The sequence below is a fragment of the Haliotis rufescens genome, unplaced genomic scaffold (genome assembly GCF_023055435.1).
Source record: "Haliotis rufescens isolate VD_foot unplaced genomic scaffold, xgHalRufe1.0.p SCAF_105, whole genome shotgun sequence".
NCBI lineage: Eukaryota > Metazoa > Mollusca > Gastropoda > Lepetellida > Haliotidae > Haliotis > Haliotis rufescens.
This window is the reverse complement of record NW_025963786.1, coordinates 727,156-750,281: the sequence shown is the minus strand read 5'-3', so window position 1 is coordinate 750,281 and position 23,126 is coordinate 727,156. Positions and strand designations below refer to the sequence as shown.

The window sequence follows — 23,126 nt, the reverse complement described above, 5'->3', positions numbered from 1 at the left end:
GGTACAGTATATTTTATACCACAGATAGTTAGATCAATAGCAACAGTCTGCAAAAATGTTTGTCCTGTTTTTTTAACTGGCAAAACGCATTTTTCTAGCAATTCCGTTTATATTTTCGACATAGGGTCCTCATTCAAAGTTCACACATGGCTCCTTGTTATTTAGGAATTCGTTTGAACTCTGTTGGATGGTAATTGAAGAGGTGCTGAAACGTGCAATGCACAAGATGGAAATTTTTCGGGATCGGTTGAAGTAAACATCACCTTCCCCTTCGTGTTTTTGTATCGATGGTAGCTGGTTGCCATGGCATGCGGACACACATGGCCACACGTGGCGAAAATTAGAAGGGAGTGACCAACTAGTTCCGCACGGACTGTCTCAGGCGTTGCCCATTGGTGGAGAAAGAACGTCAGCACAGTTGGAGGGGTGAAAAATACACAATTTTATAAACGTTCTATTTCAATCCTCTCCGACGTCTTCCACGCTTCAAATATTTATTAGGCATTACGAACAGTGGGGTTTGCCCAAAATAGATATGAAACAGTCTCCCACTGTAAAAGCTCCCTATAAAAGCCCAGACACTCTATGCAACGTTATTTCTGTAGAAGCATCCATTCGATTAGTTTGGTTCCTGGACTCGGAACAGAAGCTCCTGGTAGTTCTATAATAGTAGAAGAACGCTTTGTAGCTATAGTCTCGGCCATGGCAGCTGCTCATTCCAACCAAACCTTCAAGATCGTTGTCCTTGGTGCTCCTGGAGTTGGGAAGAGCACCATCATCTCCCAGTTCCTGCACCGGAAGTTCCTCGAGTTACACTGGTTCACCATCGAGCTGGAACAACAGACAACTTTGATCGGTAAGGAAGGACGACAAGTCTCCCTCGAGATCGTGGACACTCCAGGTGGATACTGCTTTGGGTCAAGAAGAAGGATTGCAATTGAGTCGGGTGATGCATTTATTCTTGTATTCTCTTTGGAAGATGATTGCTCGTTTGAGACAGTAGCCATGATCAGGGAGGATATCCTTCGTATCAAGAGGAAGAATAAAGTTCCGATCCTTTTGGTAGGAAACAAGACTGACATTGAGGATGATCAAAGAATCACGGGGCAAACTGGTGCTGAACATTTTGCCAAGAAAGAATGGAAAACCAAGTACGTTGAGGCTTGTGGCAAGGACCACAGCAGTGTCACGCGGGTGTTTCAGAAGCTGCTCAAACTGGCAAAGATTAAGGTCGAACTAAGCTCCCATGAACAAGGGGAAACGCGAAGGTTTACCTTCCCTGGAAGGGTGAAGCGAAAACTTAGGGCCATTGGTGAGAGACGAAGTTCTGTTGCATAGTTATTTCATATGTTGAATAAATTGGTATTTTGGTGCATAATTAAATAATTATGATGCTGTAAGACTTGAAAATCGACTTAATAAATCTATTTCTATCATTTTGTTGTCTCTTTTCAGTACATGCGATATCGTGTGACCGGATTTCTGGTCCATCACCTGATTATCTGATTATTTTATGTGCAGCTGTCGCATGGCAGGAGAAGGGCTCTGCGGTGTGAGGCAGCAAACGCATACATTACTTCTACAATTGAGGGAGTGATGGGTGCTACCGATAGTTCAGGACATGCTTACCATATTCCCGAAGACCGCCTCCGTGGTCTTGTGGTAGAGCGCCCGCCCGTAGAGCGGAAGGTCTGGGGTTCGATGCCCGGTCGCGTCATACCAAAAGACGTTAAAAGAAGGTTCTTGTTGTGACCCTGTCTGGCGCTCGACATTAAGGGGCTAAAACAAGGTCTGGTCGGCTCGGAGTCAGCTTACTGTGTCTGAGTGAGGTATTCATGTTAAACTGCGGCATGGTATCTCAGTGAGCTTGCACTATAAATCGGCATACAAGCAGCCACACACATACCCACACATACATTCACGTCGCTATATAAGTGCAACAATCTTGGACGCGACGTTAAATCCCATTTCACCTCACCGTTTTGCCGAAATTTTTGTGTCACCACTGATTTTTCAGTACGTGTTTTACATGGAATCTGTTTTAGCGGATAGTCGCAACCCGTTCATTTCTGGATCGATGTATCTGCTGATGGACTGAAGTCCCCGAGTTTCAGCTTGAGCTTTGTGCTATTTTATCATTTATACTGCGTCAGCTACAAATGATGCAAGAATGCCTTCCTAAATTGACTTAGGTTTGTACTATGTTTGCTGTTTGAAAACAACGACGACATGCATAGCTTAACGTTGCACTAAGCAAAATTCAAGCTGCATAACGGTGGCCTGAAGATACTAAGTCGGAACAAGACAATCCAGTGATTGATATTGTGAGCAATGATGTACGTAACCGGGTACGATGACAGGCAATAGTCTGGTGTTTAAAGCGTTCGTTCGTCACGCCGAAGGCGTAGGTTCGATTCCCCGACTCGATGGGTACAATGTGTGAAGCTCATTACTGGTATATTACGAAAAGCTGTGTAAAACCGTAGTCAGTCACTCTCGTGGATGGAGCTTGTCCGGATCTGAACGTCTGGTGCCTGATCCCCGACCGCGTCATCCCAAAAGACAGTGTCAATCCCTAAAATAAGTCTGTCGGACAACAAAATAGACTGAAAAATGTCTGAATAGCAAACTAGCCTTATAGACTAAAGTCTGTCACCTTGAGTGGCGACCCGTGAAGATTCCGGTGTAGAATTGGTCTTCAGCAACCCATGTTTGCCGTAAAAGGTGACTATGCTTGTCGTAAAAGGCGAGTAACGAGATCGGGTGGTCAGGCTCGCTGACTTGGTTGATGCATGTCATCGATCCCAATTGCGTGGATCGATGCTCATGATATTAATCACTGGATTGTCTGGTCCAGACTCGATTATTTACAGACCGCCGTCATGTAGCTGGAATATTGCCGAGTGCGGCGTTAAACAACAAACCAACCAACTAACCAACTTTGACTGGCCAAGGAAATCCTGAATTACTAAAGATTTACAACCAGATTTGTACAATTGAGGTGGCAAAAACGAAAAATACATGAGAAATATCAAAGTATAAGAAAATCGCGCGGTAGCGCGAAAATCAATCGTACTAAAACATTTCCATACTTAATGAGATAGCAAACATATGATATAACATATTTCAAAGATATACATGATAAAAGTATGCGATTTTTCAGCTGGAGAATAAAATTCCCGGGTCACCAATTCTCAATGAACGTGAAGGTCTGGACAACAAACGACCGCCGGACTTTGCCGAATGGTGACGGAAGCCGGACGATTAAGGGGGAGGGAAGTGGTGCCGTCACTGGACCGTGATGAGACATGTTTCATGTCCCGATGACACTGGGTTGATCAAAATAAACTTTCATGCGAACAACTGTTAAGTTGGGAATTAAAATGTTTAATTTCTTTTTAATTCCTCTAGAAGCTGTTTCGGGTGTGGTCGTGGGATCTGCAAACCAAAAACTAAAGAGTCGCCCAAGTGCTATAGTCAGGAGCGAACATGATACCCCCTGATAGTATACACCTCAAAGTTGACAAATGAGCACCACTTTAATATGTATTACGTGCGTCTTTTGAAAGAGCCAAAGACAATATTGTGTGAACAAAAATCCGTTGTCATGCGCCACACGGTGCCAACAAGCATGTGACCATTTATCAGGCAGCATACCCTCCTCATAATGAGAGTATCTGACAAAAACTGAAACGTGAAAAACTCGCGAAAACAAATTCATTGTACCCCCCAAAAAAACACAAAATAAAAAACACAAAACAAAACAAACAACAACAAAAAAACAACAATAAACAAACAAACAACAAAAAAACGACAAACAACCAGAACAAAAAACAGCTAAAAACACTCAGTACCATATGTGATCCACTTGGTGCGATCACAGAATGGCACCCTCGTCTCCTGCTTCCAATAAGTGTCTCGGTGGTTGTCAAGGGAAGATTGTCTAACTCTGCAGCAAGAGCATTGAGCATAAACTTTCATGCGTACAACTGTTAAGTTGGGAATTAAAATGTTTAATGTCTTTTTTTATTCCTCTAGAAGCTGTTTCGGGTGTGGTCGTGGGATCTGCAAACCAAAAACTAAAGAGTCGCCAAAGTGCTATAGTCAGGAGCGAACATGATACCCCCTGATAGTATACACCTCAAAGTTGACAAATGAGCACCACTTTAATATGTATTACGTGCGTCTTTTGAAAGAGCCAAAGACAATATTGTGTGAACAAAAATCCTTTGTCATGCGCCACACGGTGCCAACAAGCATGTGACCATTTATCAGGCAGCATACCCTCCTCATAATGAGAGTATCTGACAAAAACTGAAACGTGAAAAACTCGCGAAAACAAATTCATTGTACCCCCCAAAAAAACACAAAATAAAAAACACAAAACAAAACAAACAACAACAAAAAACAACAATAAACAAACAAAAAAAACAAAAACGACAAACAACCAGAACAAAAAACAGCTAAAAACACTCAGTACCATATGTGATCCACTTGGTGCAATCACAGAATGGCACCCTCGTCTCGTGCTTCCAATAAGTGTCTCGGTGGTTGTCAAGGGAAGATTGTCTAACTCTGCAGCAAGAGCATTGCCGAGTTCCTGTAGAGTAGCCGGAAGGACGGCGTTGTGAGAGGGCGATCTGCAGCTCGTTCCACGTGTGTTCGATAGGGTTTAGGTCTGGTGACACTCTGGTGCTCTAAGGAGGCACGATTATGTGCTTTGTCACCCATGAGGGTGAATCCCCTCTGATTGCACCAGCATACGGTCTGTCCAGAATGTCATCTCTGTAGCGCACACACACCTGCCAACATGCCCCGCCCTAGATTTCAGTTTAGATATACAATATACCTGGACACATTTCTTAAATCTTTTAAACGTTTGGGTGAAACAGTTTTGTAGAGTTTAAAAATATTTAGCCACAAGAAGTAGTTTTTATTTTTTTTGGAATATACAGAATTCTTTGTTGAAGAGAGGGGGCGGTCGGGTAGCCTAGTGGTTAAAGCGTTCGCTCGTCACGATTCCCGACATGGGTACAATGTGTGAAGCCAATTTCTGGTGTCCCCCCGCCGTGTTTTTGCTGGAATGTTGCTTAAAGGATCATAGAATCATCCTCACTCCGCATCTGAAAAGATAGTGAAACTCATCTACTGACTTTGAATCACAGAGCTGACAAAGGCTTTCTTGTCTTCGTATATTCTGTCATCGGCCAGTCTCAGCGGGCAAACTAGGATTTGATTTACATGGGTGAGTTGGGTTTAACGCCGTTTTTAACAGTATTCCAGTTATATCGCGGCATGTCAGGGAGGAAAGCCCGAAGTGATGCATGCAGGTCTCAGGCGTTTACCATTTCGGCGAAACCCACGAGCACGGGTATGGTGCTAACAAACCTAGAAATATAATCTCCCTCACCCACTCACTCATTCCACTTTTGTATAAACTGACCCTGAAATCTCTGCTCGTCCTTTGAGACCAGCCAATTTGTAGAGCCTTTGTATGGTTTATGAAATATTTCAGTTAGTCTAACATCATTGATTATCTTTTGAACTCTCACATTCCATGGTCAATTATATGGCTTAATTAATTATGGCTTTGAGATAATGTTGCGGTACAAAAAATAAATGTGAGATTAGTTATGTATGCTATTTGGGCAATTTAGTTTGGCGTTGATTTTCTTAATCCGGCTGAACTAGTCAATGATTATAAGTGTATTGTTTCTATTACTTTTCAAACCCCCATACATCTGAACTATATAAAATGATCGGAGCAACCATAATAACAAATTCAGTTAGATGACAATCGAGTGGAAGGTTTACATTTCTAGCTGTTTTTAATAAACAGTACATCGCTTTCGTTTCACTTCCATCAGAGCTTCTGTTTCTATGGAATGTGTATTCGTAGATATGTATGTCATCTGCTATTTCCAGGGGCCTTTTATTTAAAGAAAATACATATTTGGATGATTTATGTGGTCCACCTCCAAAAACTAAAACTTTTTATATTAAGATATAGTTACGTTTAGTTTTCACCTTAAACAATATGTTCGAAACACATCTAGTGAGTTTTGTAGACCTTGGGGACAGCATTTAGGAGTAATATCAAATGTACCCAAACCCGGGTCTCATTCTCCGTTAAGCAGTCGATATTTAATCCTTCGCATTCGTTGTCGATTAAAAAGATTCCAGATCATTAAGTAAGTTTGAAAACAAATGGGTTGACAGATTTGTCCCTGGTTATACAGACCTGTGAAGATCCGGGGTAGAATAGGTCTTTAGCAACCACTGCTTGCCGTAAAAGGCGACCAACGGGATCGGGTGGTCAGGCTCGCTGACTTGGTTGATACATGTCATCAATTCCAAGTGCGTGGATCGATGCTCATGATGTCAATCACTGGATTTTCTGGTCCAGACTCGATTATTTACCTCGGCAAGCCTTGGAGTGTATCGAGGCAAATACTCAGGTAATGTATTATTTGATTATACCAAATATTTTGTTATTCATATGTACATATTTTTAACCCAATTAAAAAATCTTCCCTTTATACCTGTTTTTAACATTTTGGTCCAAAGACCAGTTCTACAGTTTTTTCTTTCGAGTTTAAAAAATTGTGTTAACATATGAATAACAAATACATTATCTGTCGATGAAAACTTGTTTCTAAAGCCAGCTTGCGCTGATATTAAAGATCATTTTCTTCTTTGGGTCAGATGGATCACCCCTATGTTTGTGAATTGGTTTTATTTACCATGATTTAGGGATAATACCAGAGGCGAATACAAGATTAAAAAAATCACTATTTAAAGGAGCTAATAAATCGACACTGTCAATGATATAGTCGTTTTCTACATTACCGAGACAAGCTGCTTTGTTCCGTTTGAGATCCTTTGCTGCCTTTATTTTTTCGTCGGTAGTGATATCATCATTCAAAATACTGGCAAAGATGTACATTTCATTTAAAATGTAATCATTGAAATTATCTTCGTCTTGTATGGAGTTATCGTTTATTTTTTTGAAAAGGCAAAGAAGGTCGCAATGTCATACGTTGTTTGTTTCATATTCTCCCAACTAGTTTTTGCGAAACGCTTCGGTCAGTTGGTTATTATATTTTCATATGCTGTTGGTAGACACTTTAATTTCTTTCTGTATTATTTTTCTTAAAACGACGTTTGGCTTTGTTAAACATAATTTTTATTGCCTTTTTACATTCATTTCCGAACCATGGTTTATCAGTTTTACTACTGTACACAGCTTTGCCTCTGCAGCTTCTAAAACGCCAGTTAGCACGTGCGCTATGCTCCGAGATTGTTGACGGAAAATGGGCCAGAATTTTGAAAACGCGCCGCGTGGGCTGACTGGGGGGAGGGGGGGGGGGGGGGGGGGGGGGTATTTATTTGTTCGACATCAGTACTTTGGCGGAATAAGACATGGTTATATATGACTCGAGACCCGTGAAGATCCAGGCTCGCTGACGTAGTTGATGGAGGACATCGTATCCCAATTGCGTACATTGATTCTCATGATGACAATCACTGGGTTGTCTGGTCAGACTCGATTCTTTACAGACCGCAGCTATAGAGCTGGTATATTGCCGAGTGCGGCGTCAAACATCAAAGAACAACCGCTTTAAGAAAACCAGTCTAAGTAAAAGATTTGCTCATGCTCAAAATAAGAAAATTGCTTCCTGAAAACAACAAACAAACAAACAACATAACATAGCAAAAAGTGGCAACAAAGACTCTGCTTTGACATATTCAAACTAATAAGAAATAATTAGAGCCTCGTTCCGGAAAGTTAAGAAAGTTTATTTTTTCTAAAATTGATGATCAAATCTATAATAACCGAAGTGAGTGGGTGCATATAGTTTTACGCCGCTTTTAGCAATATTCCAGGAATATCGAATCGAATTTGCGTCTTTGGTGTGACGAACGTAAGCTTCAACCGCGAGGCTACCCCGATTACTGTAGGAGTGAAATGTGGTAGCGTCTACTGAAAAAAACACTATTTAAACAGCTAAAACGGAGCTAAGATATTTCCTTCAATATTGATAATAACCCTTAATATTTATGACGATAACAAATCCCTCGCAGATGGGATGAATGGATGAACGATACGGTTCCCTGCCCAAGAACGCCAAACAGAATCAGTCAACCAGGTATACCTAAACGATATTGTCCTTGTCAAATACCATGCGATGAAGTCAAGGAGCTGTTGTACCGTGTACCAGCAATAAGGTTCTGCGCATCACCATTGTGTTATTCACTTACACACTTTTAAAATAAATATGTTGTTTCATAGAATCCCTGACATATCGAAAGAGGCTTCAGAGAAAACAACACGCTTCCAAACTTACGGGGGGACGGGTGGCCCAGTCGTCTAAGAGGCCGCGATTCGCTGTGCAGCGTTGCGTCCCTTGGGCACGCCAGAAACCTATATTTGTGTGTTCGAATCCTGGTTCGCCCCGATTATGTTTCTAGGTTTGTCAGCACCATACCCGTGGTCGTGGGTTTCACCCAAGTGGTAAACGTCTGAGACCTGCATCACTTCGGGCTTTCCTCCCAGTTAAGAAGTTAACGATGAAGACACATGTGATATGGCAGTCATTTTCCATTCTTGCTCCAATGCTGTTGTGCTCGTGGTATGCTGGATCATCTTCCCGAGACAAGGGAGTTAACAGGCTATATTAGTCCAGTTACACTCTACTACTATACTATGACACACAACCTCAATTCTCAACTCTATGGCAATTCCTTAGACACCACAAAGACTAATCCAAGAATCTTGACATTTGTTCATAATTATATGAAATAGGCAAAACTATTGATAATTGATCAGTAAACAAGATTTATAATTTATTACTCGGACCAACACACATTCGTCATATCTACAAGTTATTGCTACCTTAATGTATTTGCATTTGTGATGTAGCGGTATTTATAGTCGTACCAATCTAAACCAGCATAATTGACTGAAATCCAAATATGTTTAACCATATCTGTCCTTGTTTCTTGATGTGAAAACTTAATTAGGGCCTTTGCACAAGCAATGAACGAGGCAGGATGGCCTCAGGTTTTCGCGAACACCCGGTATTTGACAGTTATTTCATTAACAAGTGATTATGATACAGTGGGAATCATACAATGGAGATCTGATTTCTCCTGATTGATGCGACTGTAGTGTACATATATAAAATGGGTATATACAATTTGTTAATACTCTTCATGAAAGGGGCATAGGCGGCCATCTTGTTGAATCTGAAACGCGTAACCTGTATATCTTTTCGAACTGGAGTCCCCATTCAAAGCTCACTTTGGATGAAATAAAGTTTAAGATTTGCTTGTTGGGGGACTCTTTGTTATGATCCCTTGATGTTGTTTACAAATTTATTTGAACTCTGTAGGAGGGTGGCTTAACAGGTGCTAAAAACACGCAATGCCCAAGATGGAACTTCATCGGGAAAGGTTGTAACAAACACCAACTTCTCCTGCGTGTATGGGTATCCATGGTAGCTGGTTGCTATGTGATAAGCTAGAGGGATGACAAGATATTTTATTTTGACAGAAACAAACAACTCCATATAAATTGAAAAAGAGCCACGGCGAGATGGGAGATTCATTACCTGTGGAAAATCTGGGATATTCCTTAAGCTGACTTACTTTGCTTAAGCTACAGCTTTAAGTAAGGTCTGGGTTGAATGGAAAATAATATGGTTCCGGGACTGTAAGACCGACTATGATTTGCCACTGTGCCAGCATTAAACAGAAAAGGCGCCGGGCCTCCAATACAGTGAGTGAGTGAGTTTAGGTTTAACGCCGCTTTTAACATTATTCCAGTTATATTGAAGCGTGTCAGCTTAATGTGGGAGGAAAGCCCGAAATGATGCAGGTCTTAGACGTTTACTACTTTTGTGAAGCCCAAGAGCACGGGTATGTTGTTGACAAACCTTGAAACTTAATCAGGGTGAACCAGGATTCGAACCCACAATATAGGTTTCTGTCGTGCCCAAGGGACGCAACTCTGCACAGCGAATTGTGGCGCCTTAGACGACTGGGCCACCCATGCCCCCTGGCTCCAGAAGAATATACATGACAATAAAAATATGTTTTAATACCCGACTGAACAACTGTTCACAGTCAAACAACGTTGTGTCGAAGTAAAAGCTTGGTCCCTGCGTTTCCCTTCTTTATTCATTATTAGTTGTTGTGTCGAACCTCGGATAGCTCGAAGTATTTACGTAGGTCCTTTCAATTTCGAAGCAACATTTGCCTGTATATGAAGGTTTATTTCAACCGACCCAGCTATGTGAGATAAGAAAATGGAAAAAGGAAACGATTTGAAAAAATAAATTACGATAAACCCCAAAAGAGAATTCGAAGAAAAAACAGCCCAGAAAGCTAAATACTAATTAGGTCTTCAGCAACCCATGCTTGCCGTAAAATGCGACTATACTTGTCGTGAGAGGCGACTAACGGGATCGGGGCACCGTTCTACTAAGGGATCTTAGCGCTACGACGACCGTCAGTCAGTGTCAAAGTATGGGAATTATGATCACCTTAGCGCTAAAATGGCTTTATGGAACGGTGCCCGGGTGGTCAGGCTCGTTGACTTGGTTGATGCATGTCATCGTATCCAAATTGCGTGGATCGATGCTCATGATGACACCCACTGGATTGTCTGGTCATAACATAACATAGCAAAAAGTGGCAACAAAGACTCTGCTTTGACATATTCAGACTATTAAGAAATAGTTATAGCCTCGTTCCGGAAAGTAAAGAAAGTTTATTTTTTCTAAAATTGATGATCAAATCTATAATAACCAAAGTGAGTGAGTGTGGTTTTACGCCGCTTTTGGCAATATTCCAGCAATATTGACTCGAATCTGCGTCTTGGTCGTGACAAACGAAAGCTTTAACCACGAGGCTACACCACCGCCCCAATTACTGAAGTAGTGAAATGTGGTGGCGTCTACTGAAAAACCCCACTTTTTAAACAGCTAAAATGGAGCTAAGATGTTTCTTTCCATATTAAAAATAGCCATAATATTAATGCCGATAACAAATCCCTCGCAGATGAACGATACGGTTCCCTGCCCAAGAACGCCAAACAGAAAGAGGCAACCAGGTATACTTAAACGCTATTGTCCTTGCCAGATACCATGTGATGAAGTCAAGGAGCTGTTGTACCGTGTACCAGCAATAAGGTTCTGCGCATCACCATTGACTTATTGACTTACACACTTTTAAAATAAATATGTTGTTTCATAGAATCCCTGACATATCGAAAGAGGCCTCCTTCATTCCTATTCACAAAAAGAACAGTATTAGTGCATTTGAATTACTTCAGAGATAACAACATGCTTCCAAACTTACGGCGGCACGGGAGGCCCAGTCGTCTAAGACGCCGCGATTCGCTGTGCAGCGTTGGGTACCTTTGGGCACGCCAGAAACCTATGATTGTGTGTTCGAATCCCGGTTCACCCCGATTATGTTTCTAGGTTTGTCAGCACTATACCCGTGCTCGTGGGTTTAACCGAAGTGATAAAAGTCTGAGACCTGCATCACTTCGGGCTTTCCTCCCAGTTAAGAAGTTAACGATGAAGACACATGTGATATGGTAGTCATATTCCATTCTTGCTCCAATGATGTTGTGCTCATGATATGCTGGATCATCTTCCCGAGACAAGGGAGTTAAAAGGCTATATTAGTTCAGTTACACTCTACTACTATACTATGACACACAACCTCAATTCTCAACTCTATGGCAATTCCTTAGACACCACAAAGACTAATCCAAGAATCTTGACATTTGTTCATAATTATATGAAATAGGCAAAACTATTGATAATTGATCAGTAAACAAGATTTATAATTTATTACTCGGACCAACACACATTCGTCATATCTACAAGTTATTGCTACCTTGAATGTATACCCAACTGCTAAAGAAACGCATAACTCAAAGAAACGCAAAATTAATGTTTAATACTTTAGCATAATCAATTTTGGTCGTTACTAATAGATTTGTTATATTCAACATTTTAGCTTCAATCACCTACAAATAATATCTTTCTAGCTCATATAGTTTCAAAGATATAACCCTTCAAACTGATCCGGCATGTGGGTTTCTTTTTTTAGTTGAGTATATTTGCATTTGTGATGTAGCGGTATTTATAGTCGTACGGCTTGTTAACCAATCTAAACCAGCATAATTGACTGAAATCCAAATATGTTTAACCATATCTTTCCTTGTTTGTTGATGTGAAAACTAAATTAGGGCCTTTGCACAAGCAATGAATGAGGCAGGATGGTCTCAGGTTTTCGCGAACACCCGGTATTTGACAGTTATTTCATTAACAAGTGATTATGATACAGTGGAAATCATACAATGGAGATCTGATTTCTTCTGATTGATGCGACTGTAGTGTACATATATAAAATGGGTATATACAATTTGTTAATACTCTTCATGAAAGGGGCATAGGCGGCCATCTTGTTGAATCCTGAAACGCGTAACCTGTATATCTTTTCGATCTTGAGTCCCCATTCAAAGCTCACTTTGGATGAAATAAAGTTTACGATTTGCTTGTTGGGGGACTCTTTGTTATGATCCCTTGATGTTGTTTACAAATTTATTTGAACTCTGTAGGAGGGTGGCTGAAGAGATGCTAAAACACGCAATGCCCAAGATGGAACTTCATCGGGAAAGGTTGTAACAAACACCAACCTCTCCTGCGTGTATGGGTATCGATGGTAGCTGGTTGCTATGGGAAAAGCTAGAGTGATGACCAGATATTTTATCTTGACAGAAACAAACAACACCATACGAATTGAAAAAGAGCCCCGGTGAGATGGTGGATTCATTACCTGTGGAAAATCTGGGATATTCCTTCAGCTGACTTACTTTGTTTTGGCTACAGCTTTAAGTAAGTTCTGGGTTGAATGGAAAATAATATGGTTCAGGGAGTGTAAGACCGACTATGATTTGCCACTGTGCCAGCAGAAAACAGAATAGGTGCCGGGCCTCCAATACAATGTGTGAGTGAGTTGGGTTTAACGCCGCTTTTAACATTATTCCAGTTATATTGAGGCGTGTCAGCTTAATGTGGGAGGAAAGCCCGATATGATGCAGGTCTTAGACGTTTACTACTTTGGTGAAGCCCACGAATCGTGGCGCCTTAGACGACTGGGACAACGTTGCCCCCCACGTTTTGACATAGGACGTCATTTTCGCCAAGGTCAACCTTTGTTGCACTAGTTATGACACCATTTAATGATATTCCAGATTCAGGTTCATAACAATCAGCAGTGCAGCTGGTAGGGGCCGAGTAATAAACTAAAAAAAACTCTCTACGTGATTCATTCGTTAAATTGAACGAGCAAAACGATGGTTATCCAATAATCAACGACACTCAAAGTTGCGTGAGTGAGTGAGTGAGTTGGGTTTAACGCCGCTTTTAACAGTATTCCAGTTATATCGTGGAGTGTCAGCTTCATGTGGGAGAAAAGCCAGAAGGGATGCAGGTCTCAGACGTTTACCACAGCGGGAAACCCACGAGCACGACTATGGTGCTGACAAACCTAGAAACATAATCGGGGCGAACCGGAATTCGAACACACAATTATAGGTTTCTGGCGTGCCCAAGGGACGCAACGCTGCACAGCGAATCGCGGCGTCATAGACGACTGGGCCACCCGTGCCCCCGTAAGTTTGGAAGAGTGCTGTTATCTCTGAAGCCTCTTTTGATATGTCAGGGATTCTATGAAACAACATACTTATTTTAAAAGTGTGTAAGTGAATAACACAATGGTGATGCGCAGAACCTTATTGCTGATACACGGGTACAACAGCTCCTTGACTTCATCGCATGGTATCTGGCAATGACAATATCGTTTAGGTATACCTGGTTGACTGATTCTGTTTGGCGTTCTTGGGCAGGGAACCGTATCGTTCATCCATTCATCCCATCTGCGAGGGATTTGTTATCGTCATAAATATTACGGTTTATTATCAATATTGAAGGAAATATCTTAGCTCCGTTTTAGCTGTTTAAATAGTGTTTTTTTCAGTAGACGCTACCACATTTCACTCCTACAGTAATCGGGGTAGCCTCGCGGTTGAAGCTTACGTTCGTCACACCAAAGACGCAAATTCGATTCGATATTCCTGGAATATTGCTAAAAGCGGCGTAAAACTATATGCACCCACTCACTTCGGTTATTATAGATTTGATCATCAATTTTAGAAAAAATAAACTTTCTTAACTTTCCGGAACGAGGCTCTAATTATTTCTTATTAGTTTGAAAATGTCAAAGCAGAGTCTTTGTTGCCACTTTTTGCTATGTTATGTTGTTTGTTTGTTTGTTGTTTTCAGGAAGCAATTTTCTTATTTTGAGCATGAGCAAATCTTTTACTTAGACTGGTCTTCTTAAAGCGGTTGTTCTTTGATGTTTGACGCCGCACTCAGCAATATTCCAGCTCTGTGACGGCGGTCTGTAAATTATCGAGTCTTGACCAGACAATCAAGTGAGTGTTATCATGAGCATCGATCCACGCAATTTGGATATGATGACATGCATCAACCAAGTCAACGAGCCTGACCACCCGGGCACCGTTCCATAAAGCCATTTTAGCGCTAAGGTGATCATAATTCCCATACTTTAACACTGACTGACGGTCGTCGTAGCGCTAAGATCCCTTTGTGGAACGGTGCCCCGATCCCGTTAGTCGCCTCTCACGACAAGTATAGTCGCATTTTACGGCAAGCATGGGTTGCTGAAGACCTAATTAGTATTTAGCTTTCTGGGCTGTTTCTAATTCTCTTTTGGGGTTTATCGTAATTTATTTTTTCAAATCGTTTCCTTTTTCCATTTTCTTATCTCACATAGCTGGGTCGGTTGAAATAAACCTTCATATACAGGCAAATGTTGCTTCGAAGTTAAAGGGACCTACGTAAATACTTCGAGCTGTCCGAGGTTCGACACAACCGATAATGATGAATAAAGAAGAAATACGCAGGGACCAAGCTTTTACTTCGACACAACGTTGTTTGACTGTGAACAGCTGTTCAGCCGGGTATTAAAACATATTTTTATTGTCATATATATTCTTCTGGAGCCAGGGGGCACGTGTGTCCCAGTCGTCTAAGGCGCCACGATTCGCTGTGCAGAGTTGCGTCCCTTGGGCACACCAGAAACCTATCTTGTGTGTTCGAATCCCGGTTTGCCCCGATTATGTTTCAAGGTTTGTCAGCAACATACCCGTGCTCGTCTTTGGACAACCCCTACATTCTTTGTTATATTTACCGAACAGTAGACTTGTTGGTATGGAAGTCCGGGTAATTCGGTTCGGGGATACATCCCATCGAAACTACTAAATAGTTTCTCTCTCAAGTGTGAAGGGCTTGCATACATTTCCTACTACAGACTCAGTGTCGTGTACCATGGCTATGTCTATGCAAGTGTAATGCAAAATGCATCATTGGAAATTATGATGATGATGATAATGATGATGATGATGATGACGGCTTATATGATAAGTTCCAATCGGCTTACAGGCCAGCTCACTCAACACAAACGTGTCATGAATGTTCTGCTGGCAGCTGCTGATAAGGGCAAGGTAGAACTTCTTGTCCTTCTTGACTTATCAGCGGCATTTGACACCATAGACTATAGCAGGCTACTACGTCGTCTTGAGTCTAATCTTGGTATAACAGATGTTGCACTTGCTTGGTTTACATCATACTTGTGTAACAGAAAGCAGGCTGTTTTGATTGATGGCATGTCATCTGAAGATTCAATCCTTTGTTATGGAGTCCCCCAGGGTTCTGTATTGGGACCTATGTTGTTTGTGATTTATATTTCTCAGTGAAACAAAGTTACAGACACTTTTGACACTAGTCGTCATGGTTATGCTGATGATAATCAGCTCCTGAAAGTCTTCACACCTGGTGACTCAGCACAGGTGATAGCAGAACTGCGAATGTGCACATCTGCGATCCAGACATGGATGACACAGAATCGTCTGAAGCTCAACCCTGATAAGACCGAGGTCATACTCACTGGGAGTAGCCGATCTGTTGCATCAATATCCGAATCATTCTTGACTGTTGATGGAGTTGATATCCCCCTTTCTTTGACTGTCAAAGACCTTGGAGTCATCATTGACCAAAACCTGACCATGTATTGTCAGGTAAACAATATCTGCAAAAGTTTCTACTTCCACATTCGAAATATCAGTCAGATAAGACCCATGTTGACATACGATGCGGCACATCAGCTCGTGATATCACTTATCTTATCCAGGTTGGACTATGCTAACAGTCTGCTTATTAATATCAAACAGGATCTATGTAGCAAATTGCAACGTGTGCAGAATGCTGCTGCCAGATTGATATGTAGACGGAATAAGCGTGCACATGTCACTCCTTTATTAAAATCATTACACTGGCTTCCAATAAGATCTAGGATTGAATACAAAGTCGTGTGCATTGCCTACCAGTGCTACTATAGTACAGCACCTTCCTATCTGAGTGAACTTCTTACCCTACACCAGCCAGCACGAGATCTCAGATGAGCACATAAACTCCAGTTTAGTGTCCCTATGGTCTCACTCAAAGCATTCGGCAACAGAAGTTTTGCTCACACTGCATCTGTGCTCTGGAATTCCCTTCCAGTGGAAATTAGACAATCTCCAACTCTGGACACTTTCAAGACAAAACTAAAGACTTATCTCTTTAGATGTGTCTATGACCCTGTGTGAGGCGCTATGAGCGACTACGTAGACGGAAATGGCGCTGAAGAAATGGACTTTATTATTATTATGATGATGTAAAGATTAAAATACAAAAATGCAGCAAGGAGGGTTTGGGTGATCAGTAACCAGGTCAGGTTGGTTAGGCTCATCATCAGCTCAGGGCCCTTGCCCCCTCTACATGCAGCCCAGACAGCGAATGGGACTTCTCCCAGGAAGCGCTGCCTGGTCAAACCCACCCAGACCTTTTCGGAGAATGTGAGTACTCCTCAACACTGCAGCCTTCTGCATTACCCAGATTGTCAGAATGGCTGTATCCCTGGTAGCAAACCCGGGTACTCTCCCAATGCCAGTCAACAGACTGGGAGGTACCAAACCTAAGGTACCAAGAACAATGAGTATTATTATTACGGAGTCACATGCGCATATTTCTATAGTCCGTTTCAAACTTCCCTCACTGTTCTAAATCTGAACTTGCTGTTTTCGTTCGATTGTTTCTAATGTAAATTTGTCGATTGGACTTCCTGTCACTAAAATAGTCTGAACCGCAAAAGAAACGTCACCAAGGATAGATATATAAGAAACCGTATTTGTCCAAACACTGTAAATATACTTTGAGACATATTAAAAAGATGAAACTTGGCAAAACTGATCATCAAGGTTGAAATTAAAGTGTCAAATGTGTGTCACATGAGCCTACACTCTGAGGAACGCCTGACGCAGTTCAGCTGCAGTTGTCGGCCTTGGTCGGACGCCATTCAGTCGTCTTTGAATCTCGTCCCACAGGTGCTCAGTGGGTTTTCAATCGGGACTGAGGGCAGGTCACTGCATGGTTCTGATGCAATTCTGCTGGAGGAAGTCTCTTGTTGCTCTCGCAGAGTGGGCACGGGCGTTATCATGCTGAAACTCGTGGTTGTGGCGACGCGCCAAATGAGGTACGGCGTGTGATCTCAAGACTTGATCAAAGTACCGAGGTGCCGTGACACCATTGCCTGTCCCAGGACCGATGTTCTGGAAGACCACAGGGCCACCCTCTGTGCAAGACCAATTCCACTCCACACCATGATGCTAGGACCACCTCTCGAGTCTCTTTCAACAACACAAGCGTCCGAATGACGTTCCCCACGACGTCGCCAGACTCTTTCTCTCTGCCATCTGCTTGTGAGATACAGTAACGGCTCTCGTCTGAGAAGAGGACTCTTCTCCACTGCTGGTGACGCAAATGCTGGTGCTGTGTTGCCCACTGAAGACGGTCCCGGCGATGACGTGTCAGAATGGGTCCTCGGTGTGGCCTGTGGCCTGCGACGCACGGTGTCCGCACTAATGTGTCGCTGGTGTCCCCATGGCCTGTCGAGCAGTTTCTGCAGCAGTAACAAAGCGATCTTGAAGATGCTGTTGCACAATCTGACGATCCTGACGTCAGGTGGTGACCTTGTTCTTCCACTACGCGGTCGGCCATCTGTAGTGTTGGTGGTCTGGAGCCTGTATATGGTCCTTACGTGGACTTCCATTGGCTTTTTGCCGGGCGTTTGTCCAGCTTGCAATCGTCCAAGGGCTTGGTGTCGCTGATTTCGTGTCAATCTGGGCATGTGGTAGCAATTTAATAACGAATGAATGTTATCCGATCTGTCTGGATTTGTATAGGGCGAGAAATGGAGGAACGCATGCGCATTTCAATTTGCACGGAGCTCACTTGCATCGGGTTACCATAGCCGTTGCCGTGATGCGTTTGGGCGATCGGTTTTATTGTCATTTGCTTTGTTTTTTTATCATCAAATTTCATTTTCCCGGACAATGTAATGTTAAATTTTAGAAACTGATGAAAACTACCCAGATATTTAACAGACAACTTTTCATGCAATGTTACTTGGGGTGACGTTTCTTTTGCGGTTCAGTATATTTTAAACCACAGATAGTTAAATCAATAGCAACAGTCTGTAAAAATGTTTGTCCTTTTTTTAAACGGGCAAAAAGCATTTTTTCTAGTATTTCCGTTTATATTTTCGACATGGGGGTCCTCATTCAAAGTTCACCCATGGCTCCTTGTTGTTTAGGAATTTGGGGCGGTCGGGTAGCCTAGTGGTTAAAGCGTTCGCTCGTCACGCCGAAGACCCGGATTCAATTCCCGACATGGGTACAATGTGTGAAGCCCATTTCTGGGCACGGGTGGCCCAGTCGTCTAAGGCGCCGCGATTACCTGTGCAGAGTTGCGGACCTTAGGCACGCCAGAAACCTATGATTGTGGGTTCGAATCCCGGTTCGCCCCAATTATGTTTCGAGGTTTTATCAGCACCATACCCGTGGTTGTGGGTTTCACCGAAGTGGTAAACGCCCGAGACCTGCATCACTCTGGGCTTTCCTCCCACATGAAGCTGACACGCCGCGATATAATAGGAATACTGTTAAAAGCGGCGTTAAACCCAACTCACTCACTCACCCAATTGTTAGTGTCGTTGATTATTTATATCACCATCGTTTTCCTCGTTAAATATAACTAATGAATCACGTAGAGAGTTTTTTTAGATTATTACTCGGCCTCGACACACCTGCACTGCTGATTGTTATGAATCTGTAATATCATTAAATGGTGTGATAACTAGTGCAACAAAGGTTGACATCTGCTCCGTCACCTTGGCGAAAATGACGTCCTATGTCAAAATGTGAGGGGCACCCTGTGGTAACAGTGACCTGCATCACTTCGGGCTTTCCTCCCAGTTAAGAAGTTAACGATGAAGACACATGTGATATGGTAGTCATATTCCATTCTTGCTCCAATGATGTTGTGCTCGTGATATGCTGGATCATCTTCCGGAGACAAGGGAGTAATTAACAGGCTATATTAGTCCAGTTACACTCTACTACTATACTATGACATACGAGCTCAATTCTCAACTCTATGGCAATTCCTTAGACACCACAAAGGCTAATCCAAGAATCTTGACATTTGTTCATAATTATATGAAATAGGCAAAACTATTGATAATTGATCAGTAAACAAGATTTATAATTTATTACTCGGACCAACACACATTCGTCATATCTACAAGTTATTGCTACCTTGAATGTATTTGCATTTGTGATGTAGCGGTATTTATAGTCGTACCAATCTAAACCAGCATACTGGACTGAAATCCAAATATGTTTAACCATATCTGTCCTTGTTTGTTGATGTGAAAACTTAATTAGGGCCTTTTCACAAGCAATGAATGAGGCAGGATGGCCTCAGGTTTTCGCGAACACCCGGTATTTGACAGTTATTTCATTAACAAGTGATTATGATACAGTGGAAATCATACAATGGAGATCTGATTTCTTCTGATTGATGCGACTGTAGTGTACATATATAAAATGGGTATATACAATTTGTTAATACTCTTCATGAAAGGGGCATAGGCGGCCATTTTGTTAAATCTGAAACGCGTAACCTGTATATCTTTTCGATCTGGAATCCCCATTCAAAGCTCACTTTGGATGAAATAAAGTTTACGATTTGCTTGTTGGGGGACTCTTTGTTATGATCCCTTGATGTTGTTTACAAATTTATTTGAACTCTGTAGGAGGGTGGCTGAAGAGATGCTAAAAACACGCAATGCCCAAGATGGAACTTCATCGGGAAAGGTTGTAACAGACACCAACCTCTCCTGCGTGTATGGGTATCGATGGTAGCTGGTTGCTATGGGATAAGATAGAGTGATGACAAGATACGTGATTTTCAGCCTATCGCTGGTGTAATTCTAGCACAGCCTGCCTTGATCAACCCTTTGACATGTGTGAGTTTGAATGTTGCTTTATGTCTTTGCCATGAACCCTTCACAGTTTTCCCAGATAGGATAAATAGAGTTAAGCCCACAATTTTATGACTGGCGTATGTAAGACAACTTGACCGTGTTGTGCCCCAAGGACAACTGTTTTATACTTTACTGGTTTCTTATTTAGGCGATATTCTCCATGAGTTGAACTTTCGTTTCAGATGGTCTGAAGTGGACATTGCAAGACGTCAGATATTCCTACATGGTCTTTAGACTACTCATGGTTGGCACGACAGTATCTGGTTCCCGGAGGTTATGATCACTGGGGGTATCCATGACAGTGACACCGGGGTTGTTCGGACTGGCAGTAGCTGTTGTTCCAACCAGTCTATGATCACTATTCATTTCCATATGATAATAAAGTCCAGGTTTTGTCTTTGGACAACCCCTACATTCTTTGTTATATTTATCAAGCAGTAGTCTTGTTGGTATGAAAGTCCGGGTAATTCGCTTCGGTAGTTTAGTGATACATCCCATCTAAACAACTAAATAGTTTCTCTCTCAAGTGTGAAGGACTTGTATACATTTCCTACTACAAACTCAGTGTCGTGTACCATGGCTATGTCTATGCAAGTGTAATGCAAAATGCAACATTGGAAATAGTGATGATGATGATGATGATGATGATGATGATGATGATGATCTACAGATTAAAATACAGAAATGCAGCAAGGAGGGTTTGGGTGATCAGTAACCAGGTCAGGTTAGTTAGTCTCATCATCAGCTCAGGGCCCTTGCCCCCTCTACATGCAGCCCAGACAGCGAATGGGACGTCTCCCAGGAAGCGCGCCTGGTCAAACCCACCCAGACCTTTTCGGAGAATGTGAATACTCCTCAACACCGCAGCCTTCTATTTTACGCATGTGCATTGATGACTGCCGTGCAACGTCGATACATGGAATGGATGAGGCGGTTGATGAAGGCCATGGGCACTTGAGCCCACACTTTGAGGAACGCCTGACGCAGTTCAGCTGCAGTTGTCGGCCTTGGTCGGACGCCATTCAGTCGTCTTTGAATCTCGTCCCACAGTTGCTCAATGGGATTTCCATCGGGACTGAGGGCAGGCCACTGCATGGTTCTGATGCCATTCTGCTGGAGGAAGTCTCTTGTTGCTCTCACAGTGTGGGCACGGGCGTTATCATGCTGAAATTCGTGATTGCGGCGACGTGCCAAATGAGGTACGGCGTGTGGTCTCAAGACTTGACCGGTTCTGGAAGACCACATGGCCGACCCTCTGTGCAAGACCAATTCCACTCCACACCATGATGCTCGGACCACCCTAGTCCTGCACAATGACTGTGGAATATATTTATTTTATGAAAAAGAAATTTTATGAGTCAAGAAGGATATTTTGTAATATAAGATTTCAGAGACTAAATGTTAGTCTAGGACCACTCCACGAGTCTCTTTCAACAACACAAGCATCCGAATGACGTTCCCCACGACGTCGCCAGACTCTCTCTCTCTCTCTCTCTCTGCCATCTGCTTGTGAGATACAGTAACGGCTCTCGTCTGAGAAGAGGACTCTTCTCCACTGCTGGTGACGCAAATGCTGGTGCTGTGTTGCCCACTGAAGACGGTCCCGGCGATGACGTAGTGTCAGAATGGGTCCTCGGTGTGGCCTGTGACAGTGGAGGTGTCTGCTCGTCAATCGTCGACGCACGGTGTCCGCACTAATGTGTCGCTGGTGTTCCCATGGTCTGTCGAGCAGTTTCCACAGCAGTAACAAAGCGATCTTGAAGATGCTGTCGCACAATCTGACGATCCTGACGTTAGGTGGTGACCTTGTTCTTCCACTACGTGGTCGGCCATCTGTAGTGTTGGTGGTCTGGAGTCTCTAGATGGTCCTTACGTGGACTTGAAATGCATTGGCTACTTGCCGGGCGGTTTGTCCAGCTTGCAATCGTCCAAGGGCTGATTTTGTGTCAATCTTGGCATGTGGTAGCAATTTAATAACGAATGAATGTTTTCCGATCTGGGTGGATTTGTATAGGGCGAGAAATGGAGGAACGCATGCGCATTTCAATTTGCTCGGAACTCAAGTGCATAGGGTTACCATGGCCGTTTCCGTAATGCGTTTAGGCTATCAGTTTTATTGTCATTTGCTTTGTTTTTTTATCATCAAATTTCATTTCCCCGGACAATGTAATGTTAAATTTTAGAAACTTTGATAAAATTACCCAGATATTTAACTGACAACTTTTCATGCAATGTTAGGGGCGGTCGGGTAGCCTAGTGGTTAAAGCGTTCGCTCGTCACGCCGAAGACCCGGGTTCGATTCCCGACATGGGTACAATGTGTGAAGCCCTTTTCTGGTGTCCCCCGCCGTGATATTGCTGGAATATTGCTAAAAGCGGCGTAAAACCAAACTCAATCACTCACTCATGCAATGTTACTTGGGATGACGTTTCTTTTGCGGTTCAGTATATTTTATACCACAGATAGTTAAATCAATAGCAACAGTCTGCAAAAATGTTTGTCCTTTTTCTTTAACGGGCAAAACGCATTTTTTCTAGCATTTGCGTTTATATTTTCGACATAGGGTCCTCATTCAAAGTTCAGCCATGGCTCCT

The 23,126-nt window shown here is 42.5% G+C and overlaps 1 protein-coding gene across 1 annotated transcript; it reads left to right on the top strand.

Annotated features, from left to right (window-relative positions):
- The first annotated feature begins 702 nt into the window (after positions 1-702).
- LOC124128038 (ras-related protein Rap-2a-like) lies at positions 703-1,556 on the top strand. The gene is made up of 2 exons (XM_046491460.2): positions 703-1,312; positions 1,522-1,556. The coding sequence occupies exons 1-2, from the start codon at positions 703-705 to the stop codon at positions 1,554-1,556; spliced, it is 645 nt and encodes a 214-aa protein (XP_046347416.2).
- The last annotated feature ends 21,570 nt before the right edge of the window (positions 1,557-23,126 follow it).